Source organism: Molossus molossus, unplaced genomic scaffold, assembly GCF_014108415.1.
Source record: "Molossus molossus isolate mMolMol1 unplaced genomic scaffold, mMolMol1.p scaffold_m16_p_21, whole genome shotgun sequence".
Classification (NCBI taxonomy): domain Eukaryota; kingdom Metazoa; phylum Chordata; class Mammalia; order Chiroptera; family Molossidae; genus Molossus; species Molossus molossus.
Genome location: NW_023425357.1, coordinates 15,335,574 through 15,351,594, shown reverse-complemented (window position 1 = coordinate 15,351,594; position 16,021 = coordinate 15,335,574). Strand labels below are relative to the sequence as shown.

The following is a 16,021-nucleotide window of genomic DNA, read 5'->3' as shown; positions in this document are numbered from 1 at the left end:
GTACCCCACTAAACCATCTGACAAAATTAATGAATAAAAACGGTGAAAATGTGGCTGCTGGTGTCATGGACTAGGCTCAGTGAACAGGGGCAATGAGCTGCATTATCATTGTATCACTGCAGCAGGGGCTGCGTGGGGAGCCCCCCGAGAGGCTCTTCGGGTGATCACTGCAAGGGGGCCGTGGATGGCCTAAGAATCTGTGTCAGGAGTGGGGTCGAGGCTGGGCCTGTCTCTGAGTTGGCATCCACCTTGCAGCTCTGCTAGAATCTCCCCCAGCAGATCCATCCGGGGGACTGGGGGGTGGGGTGGACTGAGGGTTGCCTCAGGTATGAGGAAGGAGCCCCGGGCCCTCCACCAGGGCCCATTTCTCACTTCTGCAGGCTGGGCAAGGGACCTCCTCTCAGCCACCTGTAGGGGAAAAGGCCACAGCTGCCACCCAGTGGCCATGAAGCTCAGGATAGGCTGGGGGGTGGGGGGCATGGTCTCCAGGTCTTCTGCTTCACCTGCCCTGGTGACCTTCTCTGCCAGCAGCCTCCAGGGTATGGGAAACTCCCTGCAGGTCAGCAGGCAGGGGTGGGCTCCCAGGGCTGGGGTCCAGCAGGGCAGCCCTGGAGAACAGAGCTGGGGTTCTGGCTGAGCGCTTCCTCTTTTTTTTTTTTTTTATCCTCACCCGAGGACATTTTCCCATTTTTTGTTCAGGTAGAGTGGGAGGGAGAGAGAGGAACAGAGAGAGAGAGAGAAACATCGACGTGAAAGGAACACATCGAGTGGCTGCCACCCGCACGACCGACCAGGGCTGGGGACAAACTGCAACCGAGGTACGTGCCCTTAGCGGGAACCGAACCCAGGTCTCTCTGGACCACAGGCCGACGCTCTAACCGCTGAGCCAAACCGGCCAGGGCTGAGCGCTTCCTCTCAAGGGCTCCACAGAGCCCTGGCTCCTCAGCAGGGAGGCTGAGTCCTGAAGGCTGGAGTGCAAGGCAGAGCCCTGGGGGAAGGAGGGTTGGTCAGGGCTCACAGCTTAGTGGGGGAACAGTTGGGAGTCCTAGGAACGGGTTCAGAGGAGAGGCAGCTGGAGAAATTGGAGTTGGTGACAACTGAGGGGAGGGGTCACAAGTTAGGGACCGAGTGGTCACGCAGGAGTTCGAGGTATCCATACTGTGGAGCTGGGCTGCAGGCGGTGCTGTGGACTGACCCTGGTTGTGGGGCTGTGGCCTGGGCAGAGGGCAGAGCTGGGACTGGGTCTGCTGCCAGGAGTCAAGCTGCTGCCCACGTCCCAGGCTGGGCCCCTCTGGACTCTGCTGTGGCCTGTGACCTCAGGAGTCTCCGGGGCCTGCAGAGAGCGATGGCAGAGAGCCGGAGTGGGTGGCCTAGGTGCCCACGGCTCCCTTGACTCTCCACATCCCTGCCCTGCCTCCTACCTGGGATGGGAAGAGCCTTGGGACATCACAGGGGCACAGGCCTGGGTATAGTCTTGCCTCCAGGAGCCACCTCACAGTACAGTGTCACTGGGGGTACAAACCAGTTGGTTGGCATTGGGGGAGGGGTACAGCTGAGCTGTGCCCAGCACCTGCCACCATCCTCCATGCCCTCTAACCTGGTGAGGAACCCTGGGGTGCTGGGTACAGTGTGGTCCCATCCATCGGAGAGCTCACCTCAGGAGCCAAGTCCTGTGCACAGGAGGCTGGATGTGGGGACATGAGCCCTGCCTAAGATCCCCCAGCTACCACCCACCCCTGCCAGCCTGTCCTGTACTCGGGCCCTGGCCTCCTGCAGCAGGTACTGGGTATTCTGCAGGCTGCCCAGGTTGAAGCAAGGCCTGGCAGGGGCTGGCACCAAGGGGTCCAAGGCCGGGCTCTCACCGGCCTCCCTTTAGCCTGTACTTCAGGCTCCTCCTTTCCAGCCCAGGGCAGCTCTCCTGTGAGGAGGCCTGACTGGAGGACCAAATGGGTGGGGCACCTCAACAGGGCAAGGGTGTAGGGTCACTCACTGACCAGTGGAGACCTGGGTCCGGTACAGAGGCGGTAGAGGTCGGGATGGCAGGCAGATCATGGCAGATGAGCTCAAGCGGATACAGTTTGGGAGGTGGGGGCAAGACTCATTTTATGAAGCTAGTGTGACCTTAATTCCAAAACCAGGTGAGAGTTTCCAGAACCAGAAAATAAAATTCTATTTGTGACCATATATGCAAAACCCCTAAATAAAGTAAAAGGGCTAACCCATCAATTTATTCCCATAAAGCTAGGATGATTCCACAAAAGAAAATCTATCAATGTAATAAAACACACATATGGGTGAAAGAACAAAAATCATGGTTGAACTCAGTCGATACAGAAAAGGCAATTGATAAAATGCAATACCTACTTGTGATTAGGGGGGAAAAACACCTCAGAAAACTAAGACAAGGTAAGAACTTCCTTATTTGATAAAAATTATAAGCCAAAATCCAAGAACAAGCATGATACTTAATGCAGAAACAAACTTATTCCTTTAAATATCAAGAACAAAGAAATAATTGCCAATTGACGACAAGCTTTGGGGGTTCTGGCCAACACTTTATGACAAAATACATAAATAAATGAGAGTTTAAAGACTGAAGAAAAGACCAAACTGTCACCATCTGCAGATAGGCACAGTCACAGAATCAATGATTACAACTACTAAGCAAGTTGACAAAGTAGCTGGATACGCAATCAAATTACAAAAAATGAAAACCAAAAATTGTAAACTGGGTAATATTAATTTCCTACCCATGACTCCAATGGTTTCCCATCACACAGAACAAAATCCAACAAAATTCCTGTATTCCTTTAAGGCCCTTTCCTGTCTGGACCTGCACCCTCCGGCAGCAGCCTTGTCCCTGTCCCTGAGTCCCCTCGCTCCCTGCTGCTACTCACACGTACCCAGATTCTTCCCACTACAGGGCCTTTGCTCTGATTATTCCACCCTTCAGAGAGCTTTCCTCCCCAGTTTTTTGTATGATTGGCTCTTGCACTGTGAGACTCAAGTATCATCCCACCCAGAAGGCCATCCTGTCCAGTGTCCACCTCATCCTCATCACTCTTAAATCCCCATAGTAGATTTCATTCACAGTGACCCGGAAGGTCATGGTTACCCCTGAATCACCGTCACAGACAACACAGCCGGGTACACAGTAGGTGTCTGGTACAAAATTGTTGACTGGCCAACGGAAGTCGAACCTTCTATATTGGCCCTTGATTTGCCCCCACAGGCAGTTCCAGCAGCCAAACCCCCACCTCTCCTCAGGAGCGGGATAAGGCCCCAGTATGCCCCCCTGTGCCCCACCCCCCAGCCAGGTGATGCAGAAGGCCCACCTGGGTTTCTGGATCCCCAGTGGAGCCCAGGTCCACAGGGAAGTGAGAGCTCAGAGGCGGCATCCGTGGGCTCCGGACTCAGCTCCTGGGCAGCGATCAGCCAGGGGGTCTCATGAGGGCAAGTGGAGGAGACGGATGGGACCTCAGGAGGCAATAAAGACAGAGCCGGCTGGGAGTCCCGTAGGGGAAGTCTGATTTGGAAGGAGGCGTCTGAAGGAGACGAGGGGTAAGTTCTGGGAGAGCTACATACCCTAAGATCATAAAGATCAGGGATGTAGGGAGTCTGAGAGCTTAAGGGATCCAAGGAAATCTGTGTGCTGGGCCCCGGCTGGGAAGAGGGTGTAAGAGCTACAGGGAGAGGACCTGGGCCTGGGAAAGGAGTCTGGGGGCTTGGCAAGAGGTCTGAAGATTCCCTACGGGCTGGAGGAAGAAGGGCCTAAGAGGTGGTGGGATCTACCAACTGTGAGAGCGGTGGAGGGAAGAGGACCGTGGGAGGCGGGGTCTGTGAGCTGGGGAAGGGCCCTGCGGGCAGCGGCTGGGCTCCAGGGAGGAGAGGGGGCTCCAGGTCTGTGGGCTACGAGAGGGTCTGCGGGTTGGGGCGCGGGCTGAGGTTTAGGGAAGCATTTGTGTGCTGGAGTGGGGTCTACAGGCTAGGAGAAGGACGGAGGACACAACGGGTCTGAGGACTGGATCTGTGGGCTGGGGGAGGAGCCTGGGGAATGGAGCCAGGCTCCGATGAAGGGGTGGGGCCTGGGGCTGTAAGAAGGGTGGGGAGGAAGGGGGCAATCTGGGGCCAGGGTCAGCAGGCTGGAGGGGGTCTGCTGGAGAGAGAGCTGAGGACCCAGTTCGCTCTAAAAAGATTCTGGGGCCCAGACCTGGGTCCAAGAGGCTTGGCACCTGCCTTTGTGCTCCATCAGTGATCACCACGTGGCTGCCACGTGACCCTGGCACACTAGCTAAGGCACATCAGTGGCTTCCTGCCACGTTTGCGTTTGCGCAGTAGTCTCCCTCCCATGAGAGGCACCCCTCCCCCTAGGGCTCTGGGGTGACCAGAGAGAAGAGACACTGATGTCTGTCCCAGAGCTGTCAGCTGCACCCCACATGTTACCCCTTCTCTCCCCGTGAACCCAGGACTTCGGGACTTGTTTAGGTTGCTGGCCTTCCTGATCCCTGTGCTCGATTGTCCTCTTCTGAAACTTCTCACCCACCTCCAAGGGCTGTTTCCCCTCTGTCCCTGCCTCAGCCTCTCCTCTTTGCCCCAGACCTGGGACCCCACAGTGTCCTAGACACCTCCTCCTGGACATCCTCTGGGACCGTTATATCCACCAGGTCCCACACTGGCCTCAATAGCTCCCCAAAACTGCATTTCCTCCCAGACCCTATCTCAGAACTGGCCCAACTGGCCCCTCTTCAAGCCAGAACCCTAGGCCTTGCCCGGCATGTCTCCTTACCATTGAGCCTATCAGTCCCACTCATCCTCCTGATGGCCCCCTCCTCCATTCCCCACAGCCCAGCCCTGGGGGATTTCCTAGCCTGGGTTCCCCTGGGCTCCCAGCCTGTCTCCCCACTCCGTTCCACCCACCACATGGCAGCCAGGGGGATCTTTTGAAAGCTAAAGCTGACTGTCCCTCCCCTGCTCAAAACACTCCTGACTCCCCAGTGCCCTTGGGACCAGGTCCAAGCCCTCCAGCCTGGCATCTAAAACTGTGCCATCTGGCCCTGCCCATCCTCTGTCCTTGTCTCCCCCTCCCCAGTCTGTTTCACGATTCCGTGTATGCCCGTGCCCTTGCCTCTGAATGCTCTTCTTGGTGTGCACTTGGTCATTCCTATGAATACTCTGGGAAGCTCTCTCTCTTTTTTTTAAATCCTCACCTGAGGACATTTTTTGCATTTATCTTCAGGTAGAATGGGAGGGAGAGAGGAAGGAAGAGAGAGAGAAACACTGATGTGAGAGAGAAACTGGACACCACCCACAGGACCCCAACTAGGGTGGAGATAAACTGCAACCGAGGTACGTGTCCTTAGCGGGAACTGAACCCGGGACTCTCCAGTCTGCGGGCTGACGCTCTAACCGCTGAGCCAAACCAGCCAGGGCTGGGAAGCTCTCTTGATCACCAGGTGTTTCCTCTGGCTTTTGAAAGCCTCCAGCTTCCCTCAACGTCACCCTGCTATTCTGCACGGGCTTCCCCCATCACAGGCTGAGCTTTCTGGGCGGTCACTGTTTGCAGATGGGGCTGTCTACCCCTGCTGGACGAAGAGCCCTGTGAGACTGGGCCTGGGGTTGTCTTTGGCACTGTTGTGTCTCCAGCAGTGTTCACACCAGAGTCTAGCTCAGAAGGGGCCTGAGAAAATGTTATTAAATGAGAGAGTGGTTTGCCTCTTCCCTCTCTCTCTCCCTGAACATGTGGCCTTAGCTCAGCCTCTTGACTTCAGTGCCTCTGTGTCTGCTCTTCATCTGAGCATCACTGGAGAGGAGAAAGTTCCTGCTTCAGCCACTGACGGGCTGAGTAGAGCAGAACCCAGGCCCGGGCAATGTAGACTGTCTCGTGGGGGCGGGGAGGATTCCCGGGTCTTTGATCAATGCCCTTGCTGTGCTCTAAGGTTATCTAAGGTCTCTCTCGAGCTGCAGAGCACCCTAGCTGGGCTGGCTGAGGTCAAGATTAGCCCTTTTCCAAAGAGGCAGCTTCAGTGCTGGGCAGCAGCCTAGGCAGTAGCTCAGGACCTTTATTGACCACATAACCCCTGGGGGTGCTAACGGGGTGCCCCCAGGCCTTGCCCCAGCAGCCTCCGGCGAAGTTCTTGGCTGAGCAGCTCCCATTCCCTGCGGGCACCCCGCAGCACACTCCGGTTTTCCTGCGCCCTCCGGATCAGGTAGGGGATCACTTCCTCCAGGGAGCCGTAGGGGATGGACTTATACACGGCATAGCCGGCCTGCCCTGCAGGGGGAGTTGGCAGGATGCGGGCTCATGTTTGGAGAGAGGCTCCCCGAGGCCCCATCCGGAACAGAGATTTCCAGTTCTGAGAACATGGCAGACCAGATGAGTTAGACAAAATTTCCTACTGAAAAACTAAAAATCCTGGAGTTAACATTGAAAAGTCTTAAAGCTATTAACATGCTGCCAAGAGAATAAGGAACTGACTCATCCCAGAGCTGAGAGACAGGGACAGGCAGAGAGGGGAGTGACGGACAGGAAGCACTTCCGCCCCCAGGGGTACAGAAAAGGAGGCCCAAAGTCTGACCAGGATGAGAGGGGTAAAGGAGAATTCCCCACATTGAGCTGGAACACAAAAATGTACACCCTCAGAGCTCCCCCCACTCCCAGGGAATGGTCTTGACCGTAAGTAGGGCGGGGGGGGGGGGGCTAAATTTGCATATCTGGGATGTCTTAAGAAACCTGAAGCTATGCATTTAGGGTACAATGGTAGAGGAAAATATAAATCTTCTAGTCTCAGTCCCAGGGGAACAGCGCAGTAAAGATAACAAAGCACATAGGAAACAAGACACCATGATCAAGAACCAGCCAAACAACAGACAGCAGGCACAGAGACAAAGGCCTTTAGACATGGGAGCAACAGATCTATCTGGAAGGGTCTGGAGTCTGGGCATCTGCAGGCTCTAGAGAGGAGCGAGGCCAGGCATTGGCTGGAAATGTGGGAGAGGACCTGGCTGAGAAGGAATGAGGTCTGGGGCTGGGTAGGGCATGATGGGGGGGTGGTCATTCACATACCCAGTGCCAGGGAGACGTGGTCACACATCCCCAGGAGTTGTCCAAAACAGACAGGCCCATCCAGAGGAATGCCCAGCTCCCACATGCTACAGAAAAGGTCACATCACCAATCCAGACAGTGGCTGGATCCAGAGCCGAAAGTCAGCCATTCGGCACCCACAGGGCTATTCCAGTGATTTAAAGATGGAAATACTTTTAAACTTAATGATAAATAAACACTGCTCTGAAGTCCCTGAAAGCCCCCCAATGAGTCCCAGCTCCTCCCCTGACACCCTTGGACTTCCCCATGCCCCAGCAAATGAAGATGGATGCCGTGTTCAGCTGGGGCCTAAAGACCTACAGGTGTAGTGGGGGTTAAATGTTTTAACACCCTTCCCGGCATTCCTCTGAACCTACCATCCCCACACTGCTCCTCCCCCTGTTCCGTGCCCACCACCCTCTACCGTCCCTGACACAGAGCGAGGGAGAGGTAAGGAGGGACCACCTCATACCGTCTGGTTGCCTGGTGAACAGATTCCTCATTGTGGGAAGCTACCATGAGGTGGCACCCGGGGCCATGCTGGGACACCTGGGTCAGCATCAGCTCCAGACAGCGTCTGTAACTGAAGAGAGACGCACACGACAACATGGTGGAACCCCGAAAACACACCGAGTGAAAGAAGCCAGAGACAAAGGCCACATATTGCATGATATCGTTTCTATGAAATGTCAGAGTAGGCAAGTCCATGGGGACAAACAGATCAGGGCTGCCAGGCGTCAGGGGAGGAGGAATGGGGAGTGACTGCTAATGAGCAGAGAGAGGGTTTCTTCTTGAAGCGATGAATATGTTCTGGAATTAGATAGTGGCGATGGTTGCACAACCTTGTGAATATACTAAAATCTTTTGAATTAATTGTACACTTAAAAAAAATTTTTTTCGCCCTGGCTGGTTTGGCTCAGCGGTTAGAGCATCGGCCTGCGGTCCGGAGAGACCTGGGTTCGGTTCCCGCTAAGGGCACGTACCTCGGTTGCAGTTTGTCCCCGGCCCTGGTTGGTCGTGCGGGTGGCAGCCACTCGATGTGTCCCTTTCACGTCGATGTTTCTCTCTCTCTCTTCCTCTCTCTCCCTCCCACTCTGAACAAAAAATGAAAAAATGTCCTCGGGTAAGGATAAAAAAAAATTTTTTTTTCTTTATTGATTTTTAGAGAGAGAGGAAGGGAGAGAGAGAAACATCGATGAGAGAGAACATCAAATGGCTGCCTCCTGCATGCCCCCCATTGGGGATCGGGCCCACAACCTGGGCATGTGTCCTGACCAGGAATCGAACCAGTGACCTCTTGGTGCATGGATCAACGCTCAACCACTGAGCCACACTGGCCGGGCTAATTGTACACTTTTAAGTGGTAAATTTTATGGTATGTGAATTATATGGTCCTGCTTAGAAACACTCACTGGCCCTGGGGATCATCAAGGAGTGCAGGGAGTGAGGTGACAGTGACTAGGTCATGTGGGGCCTGGTGGGCTGCTGTAAAGATTTGGGGTCTACTGAGGATGCAGTGGGAAGGATTTTGAGCTGAGAAAGGGCATGATTTGACTTAGGTATAAACAGGGCTCCCTCTGGCTGCATGTGGGGAATGGACTGGGAAGGGGGGACAAAGGAGACAGCAAGGAGCCCAAGGAGGAGGCTGCTGTTCAGGTGGGAAGTGGGAGTGTCCTAGACCAGGAAGAATGAGTGATGTGTAGACACATGCAGGATGCTCAGCATCATGGGTAGTGAACCCTAAAGGTTTGATGTTATTATTTTTCTCAGAGGCTGGCCTGGCCCACTCCTACCTCTGATTGGTAGCCTCATAGTCCGGCTGAGTAGGATCGTTGGTCCCGTGGAGCTGGGCTACCTCTCTCTCCTTGTCCAGATACGCCCCTCGCACCAGCTTCACTCCAAAGGCCAGGCCAGCCCTGTGTGCAGCCTCCGCATCCCGCCTCAGCCTCTCGTGTGTGTCCTGGCAGGCACACGGGCAGCTTCAGTCGGGCGCTGGGACCCCAGCCCAGATTTCCCCGGGAGGCACCGCACACCTTCAGATAGGCCTGGTAAGTGTTCCACACCCAGGGCCCACCCTCCCTGAAGCTGTTCCAGCGCAAGGCCAGGGCGGCCACCAGCAGAGAGAGCGCAGGATTCAGCGAGGTGTATTCAGCATCCACTAGGAGCCTCACGTGTCGGGCCCGGGCGTGCTGAGGGCAAGAGAGTCTGCGGTCAGAGCCCTCGGGGCGCCCAGCAGGTGCGGCGGAGCCAGGCCGCAGCGGAAGGCATTACCTGCACCACCCGCTGCAGGCGGCTCAGAGAGGCCTGGAGATGCTGGTTTTGCTCCGTGCTGAGGCAGGAGACCTGGAGGCCCTGGGGGAGGGCAGCCGGGAAGGCAGAAGCAGCTCAGGACTTTCTTCCCGGGCTCAAGTCTCCTCTCCCCCACCACCAGGAAGGGGAAAATGTTTAGAAATTTGTAGAAATCTGAAAAGTTGCTGTATCACAGATACACAGTTTATTGACGTGTAATACAACGGTTAAGAGCCCAGAACCTGAGTTTGAATCCTGGTTCTAGTCTACCACTTACTGTGTGGCCTTGAGCAAGTCATATAACTTCTCTGGGCCTTAATTTTCTCCTCTGTAAAATGGAGATGATAATAGGAGCTTCCCCTTGTAGCTGATAGAGAACTGCTGTCTCAGTCGCTCGTCAGAGCTCGGAGCCCCCAGACCCTCCTCCAGAACCCCCAGATGACCATACGCCACCCATTCCACCCGTGCCCCAGGGCTACAGCCGCAGTTCTGATTGCTCCGAGCCTGGAAACAGTGGTAATTCAACAGTGTGAACATCCCATTTGCAGGGTCTGCTCCACCCCAGTCCAGGGGATTCTGCTCGCCCCACATTCCCCACCAGCCATTCATTTCTCCAGCAGCCTGAGGTCCTTACCCGCCCAGAGTCCATGGCTTCTGCCAGCCTCTCAGGGCTCAACTCCGGGGAAGCCCCTGGCCTTTGGATGCATGAAGTTAGCTCCTTCTGGAACGGGATGCGGGTGGGGTGGTGAGGGGGACAGGGTGGGCAGCCACACCTTCCTCCCACATCCTGCCAGTCCCTTACACAGAGCCGAGTGCTGGTCAGCGCCGTCACCTTCAACTGCATGAGGACGTTCCCAGTTGGGCCAGAGGTCCCCAGGAGGCTTCGCGACAGGTCCACACACCGCAGCATAGCACTGAGGTTCCCCTCATACCAGGCCTCGCTGCCCAGCCAGCAGGCATCAGGTCCCCGAGTCTGCTAACCCCCTTCCGCCATCCTCCCAGCCTCCCTGGGCCATGGCCCCCTACTCATTCAGTCTTTTTAAAAAATTTATCTTTAATCTAACCTCCCATGACAAGCCAGGGACTAGGCATGCGTGGACTGTGGTGGCCCACGAGGTGCCTGTCTTACTCACCCAGTCTTGACAGCTGAATCAGGCTCCTCCTCTATGGGTACCGCCAGCAGGGGCCGGAGGCTGACGGTCCCGAGTTGCTGGACACAGCCCCTCACCTCCTCCGGCGTCTCACCAGCCACAAACTGCCCGTAGATGGACGCTCGGAGAAGTGCGCCCGAGAACCGGGAGCCCAGGAGTCGCTGAGACCAGGCCTGGAGCTGGGGTGACAGGGAGCAAGGGCTCAAAGCCAGACCCGGGGGAGCCCCTAGGCCTGTCCCCAAGACCACTGCTCACCGCCAGGCCATGGGTGACCAGAGGGGGCCAGGCACACAGCCGCAGCACCAGCAATGCTCGTGTTAATTCTCTTGTGCCCTTGAGGTGGAAGGCCCCACCATCAAAGCGCAGGGGCTGCCAGTCCCCACTTGGGGGGCCAGCCTGGGAACAGAGTGCACGACAGGTCCGGAGCATCATGAGCCCCTCACTGCTTCCACACCAGGGAAAGGGGCTGACAGCAGCACTACCAGCTGGGGCAGTGACTGATTAACCAGGCAGGAGGCAGGGGAAGGCAAATTTTTAGGATCACAGGCTCCTTGGGAGGCAGTTAATTATTAACTGATGGGGACAGAGTCCAGAATAACATAGACAGGAAAGGAAACCCCGAATAACAGCCCCCCAAACCCTCAGCGTAATAGCTCACAATGATCTGGTGTCCACCGTGTTCCGGGGGCGCCAAGTGAGAACGCGGCTCTGGAACAAGGATCTCTGGGTTCAAGGCGGTTTGGCTTCGTGATCTTGGGAAAGTTACTTGACTTCTCTGGTTGCAGGTGCTTCATCTTAAAATAGGAAAGAGTGCAGTGTTATTGAATAAATTTGAAAGTGTGAATACATCTGGCCGGTGTGGCTCAGTGGATTGAGCATCGTCCCATGGACTGAGCCTGGTTCGATTCCCAGTCCGGGCAAATGCCCAAGTTGTGGGCTTGATTCCCAGTAGGGGGCGTGCAGGAGGCAGCCGATGGGTGTTTCTCTCTCACATCGATGTTTCTATCTCTCTCTTCCTCTCTCTCTCTAAAAAAAAAAAAAAAAAAAAAAAATTCAATAAAAACATATTTAAAAAAAACAATGTGGCCCTGGCCCAGTTCAGTGGTTGGAGCATCAGCCCATGAACCAAAGGATCACAGGTTCAATTTCCAGTCAAGGGCATATACCTCGGCTGCTGATGCGATCCCTGGCCCTGGTTGGGGTTGTGTGGGAGGCAGCCAATCAATGTCCCCTCCCTCCCTCCCTTCCACTCTATCTAAAAATCAATGAAAATAATATCCTCAGGTGAGGATTTAAAAAAAAAAGTGTGTATAACCTGTAACCCAGCTGTTCCATGCATTTGTGAAAGGCATGCGGGTTGTTCAGTAAAGGATTAATTTTGCCCAGCTCCTGGTGATAACATTTAAGCCCTTGGATACCCTGCTCCATAAGAGTGACTTGGTTTCACTGGGGGCCTTGGTCTGTGCGGTATCAGCTTGCCTTCTGGAGGGGCTGGAGACCAAGTTCAGTCAGGTGGGCGGTCAGCCATGCCTATGTGACTGACCCCTAATAAGAAGCCCGGGCACCAAGGCTTATGTTAGCATCCCTGGCTGCAGTACTCTGCATGTTGCCACACACTGTTGCTGGGAGAACTGAGTACTGTCCGCTTGTTTCTAGTGGGAAAGGACAACTAGGCTCTTGTGCCCTGTGTCTCCTGGACCCCGTGCTCCTCCTCCCTTTGACATTTTCAATCTGTATTCGTTCAGTGTAATAAACCATAAGTGTGAGTAAAAAGCTTTTCTGAGTTCTGTGAGTCCCTCAAGTGAATCACTGAACCTGAGGTGGTTTTTTTTGTTTTGTTTTTTATCTCCAGACACAAGGATGATTCATGGTATATCCCTCACCAGGGGCACAGGCACCAAGGAGATTATGCATACACAGCATGCACTGATCACAGACAGTACTTACTGAGTTCACATTGTGTACCCGTCTGTGTGTCCACAAATTCATTGAATCCTCATGACAACTCCATGAGACTGATGATTTTTTTTATTCCCACCCCCCACTGATGATTCATTTTTTAAAAAACTTTTTATTGTGCAATGTATTTTACATTCAGGAGTATAAAATATAGATGTACGGCTTTAAAAATTACTTCTGTGCCCTGGCCGGTTTGGCTCAGCAGTTAGAGCATCGGCCTGCCGACCAAAGAGTCCCAGGTTCGATTCTGGCCAAGGGTACCTACCTCGAGTGCAGTTCGTCCCTGGCCCCTGTTGGGGTCGTGTGGGTGGTGACCAGTCGATGTGTCTCTCTTGCATCGATGTTTCTTTCTCTTTTCCTCCCTCTCTCCCTCCCACTCTATCTGAAGATAAATGAAAAAATGTCCTCAGGTGAGGATAAAAAAAAAAAAAGGATAGAATGGGGGAAAGGGATTTAAACAATATATGCACACTTAGTTTTGCAATTTCAGGCAAGAAAGTCTTAACACTATCTTGCATCTGTTTTTGTATAATCAGAATAATTCAGATGTTCTGGCCTATTGTAAAAGAATGTTGCCCTTGCCCGATTGATTCAGTGGATTGAGCATTGTCTCATGAACTGAGAGGTCCTGGTTCAATTAGAGATCAGGGCACATGCCTTGGTTGTGGGCTGGATCCCCATTGTGGGGGTGTGCAGAAGGCAGCCAATGAATGTTGCTCTCTCACATCGATGTTTCTAACTCTCTCCCTTCCTCTCTCTCTCTAAACAAAAAGAATGTTGCCCTAGCCAGTTTGCTCAGTGGTTAGAGCATGGCCAGCAGACCAAAGGGTTACAGGTTCGATTCCTGTCAAAGGTACGTGCCTGGGTTGCAGGTTCAATCCCTGGCCCTGGTCAGGGTAGTCCAGGAGGCAACCAGTCGATGTGTCTCTCTCACATCAATGTTTCTCTCTCTCTCTTCCTCCCTGCCTCCTACTCTATCTAAAAATCAATGGAAAAATATCCTCAGGTGAGGATTCACAAGAAAAACCAAAGAGAGAATGTTTATGTACTGTCAGTCAAATGTGAATGAGCATGCTTTGAAAATTAAAAGATAGGGAACAAAAAACCCTGGCTGGTTTGGCTCAGCGGTTAGAGCGTCGGCCTGCAGTCCAGAGAGACACAGGTTCGGTTCCCGCTAAGGGCATGTACCTTGGTTGCAGTTTGTCCCCGGCCCTGGTTGGGTTGTGCGGGTGGCAGCCATTCGATGTGTACCTTTCATGTCGATGTTTCTTTCTCTCTCTCTCTCTTCCTCTCTCTCCCTCCAGCTCTGTCTGAACAAAAAATGAAAAAGTATCCTCGGGTGAGGATAAAAAAAAAAAAAAGGGAAAAAAAGGAATAAAGGACATAGAGGCCCCCAGGAACCCCTTACCCAGTGACAACTCCTCTCAGCTCCCGAGGTAATCATTTTCTTGCTTGTCTTTTCTTTATAGTTGGCCCACCCATGTATGTATGCCCAACATTTTATTGCTTCATTTTACTTTCTCTGCTTTCAAGTTTACTGAATGAAATAATACAGCATGTCCTCTTTGGTGTCTGGCTTCTTTCACTTAACATTATGTGTGTGAGATTTTCCATGTGGTTGTGTGTATCAGTAGTTTGTTCTTTTTACTGCTGTATAGTATTCCATTGTATGACTATACCACAATGTATTTATTCATTCAGTATTTGATGGAAAGCTGAGTGATTCCCATTCAGAGCTACTACAAACAGTGCTGCTATGAGCATTCCTTCCTGTAATTGAGTCTTGATTGCTGTTGACACATCAGTGGGAGGGATTTACTCAGGCTGATCAGCTGCAAGGACTGGCTGTGTCCACTGACCACTGACCTCTGACAACCTTGGAGGATCAGCTGTGTAGGGAGCCACCACAGAGAGCAGGGCTCTGGTACCCACTGAGTCCACTCCTTGAGTGTGTTGCTTGTGGAGGTGGTTGGGTGGTGGTGCTTCGATGTGGTCTGAAGCTGTCCACTGGGTGTGCTGGCTCTGGGGCCTCCTGGGAGGCACAGGCCAAGGTTAGCCACTGCCTGTGTTCTACCTGGGGACATCAGGTATAAGCTACAAAGCAATAAGCAGATGGCTGCTTCTTGTGCTGGGCTTGGAGGTGCCCAGGCAAGGCGAAGCTGTGAACCAAGGCCAGCTGCTACTAGTACTGGTCCTGGGGCCACTTAGCAAAAAGTAGAGGGCTCGCTGAGGCCAGATGCTGCTTGTTTGAGAGATTTTAGAAAATACAAAGCATGAGCCCAGACAGGCCATTCCTATGATAAAGCCATTGGAAACAGCTTGGGTGGGCCTGAAAGTTGGGTGGGGCGGGGCCTCAGGGAATCACCAGGGCTGGGAAAACAGTGTTAGCCAGGTTGCTGGAGTCCCAGATATGGTGCCTGTTGGCTCAGTGGGGGAAGGGCTCAGCAAAGGAACAACAGCCTTGGCCAGCACATCTGTCATGGAGAAAGCTGCCCCTCCAGCTCTCAACCCAATGCCAAACAACTCAGTTCTTCCCTGTATTTCCCTGGTGCCTTTCAAGCCACCTCCCCCACGCTGGAGCCTGGAGGAAGCAAATCACAGTAAGTCCATGCACGGGCCCTTTAAGAGGAGCTGCCTTGGACTCCTTGAGCCTCAGCTTGAGGCCTCCCTCAGCCTCAATCCCTGCTGGTTTTTACAGCCAGAAGTTATGGGGATTCTCTTCCTGGCACTGGAACCCTGAGCTGGAGGGCCTGGTGTGGGACAGGGCAGGGAGAACTTCACAGCTGAGTTATCCCTCCTGATTTTTACCCGCCACACGTGAGTGTGGGATTAGCCCGACTGTGCCTCTGCCCCTCCTACCAGTCTTTTAAAAATTTTTTATCCTCACCCGAGGATATTTTTCTATTTATCTTCAGATAGAGAGAAAGGGAAAGAAAGGGAGAGAGAGAGAGAAACATCGACATGAGAGGGACACATCGACTGGTTGCCTCCCGCACAACCCTGACCAGGTTTGGGACAAACCGCAAGCAAGGTACATGCGTGCCCTTGGCCTGAATCAAACGTGTGACTCATTGGTCCGTGGGCCGACGCTCTACCACTGAGCCAAAGGGCCAGGGCCCTTCTACCAGTCTTGATGTGGGTCCTTCAATTTCATAGCTGTAGGACTTCCATTCAGCTCAATTTCAGGTGACCCTGAATGATGGTTGTTCTGTAGTTTAGTTGTAATTCTGATGTGGTTGTGGGACGAGGCGAGTACCACGTTTACCTATATATACTGCCATCTTGACCAGAAGTCAAGATCCACTTCTTGAATCATTGTGATTCTTGCAGAAAGTAGAGAAGGCCACAAGAATCACCCCTTCAAAAAATCATGATCTGGCAAAGGGTAAAGCAGGGGATAGCTGGAGAAGTAGAGTTGCCCTGAGAGTGGTTGCCGATAGTAGAATTGCTATTGAGATGCTAGGTCTTGGGCTATTGGTGAAATGGGGGATCTGGCCTTGGTATTCTCAAGTTAAGCCAAGACCTTGACAGGGGCTGAGA

At 53.4% G+C, this 16,021-nt stretch overlaps 1 protein-coding gene and 1 pseudogene across 2 annotated transcripts; both read right to left on the bottom strand.

Moving 5' to 3' along the window:
• Positions 1–189: 189 nt before the first annotated feature.
• LOC118638956 lies at positions 190–3,109 on the bottom strand (annotated as a pseudogene).
• A 3,137-nt stretch (positions 3,110–6,246) lies between these two features.
• On the bottom strand, positions 6,247–10,951 carry PRODH2 (proline dehydrogenase 2). 2 transcript variants are annotated; one of them, XM_036274696.1, is made up of 9 exons: positions 10,778–10,951; positions 10,505–10,701; positions 10,174–10,312; positions 10,006–10,092; positions 9,354–9,434; positions 9,116–9,271; positions 8,876–9,042; positions 7,555–7,665; positions 6,247–6,271 (listed from the first exon to the last, which is right to left on the bottom strand). In XM_036274696.1, exons 1-9 carry the CDS (start codon positions 10,949–10,951, stop codon positions 6,247–6,249), a joined length of 1,137 nt encoding a protein of 378 aa, XP_036130589.1. The 2 variants fall into 2 exon arrangements, with proteins under 2 accessions (XP_036130589.1, XP_036130590.1); XM_036274697.1 differs by lacking the exon at positions 9,116–9,271.
• Positions 10,952–16,021: the final 5,070 nt, after the last annotated feature.

Bases quoted from the DNA above. Each gene is read 5' to 3' on its own strand.
- PRODH2 (XM_036274696.1), bottom strand. From the start codon at position 10,951: ATGCTCCGGACCTGTCGTGCACTCTGTTCCCAGGCTGGCCCCCCAAGT. The intron at 10,313-10,504 runs GTGAGTAAGACA...CTGGCTGGGCAG, and splicing joins GATTCAGCTGTCAAGACTGG to CGAGGCCTGGTATGAGGGGA. The intron at 7,666-8,875 runs GTAGGAGTGGGC...GTCTCTCTTCAG, and splicing joins TATGAGGCTACCAATCAGAG to TTACAGACGCTGTCTGGAGC.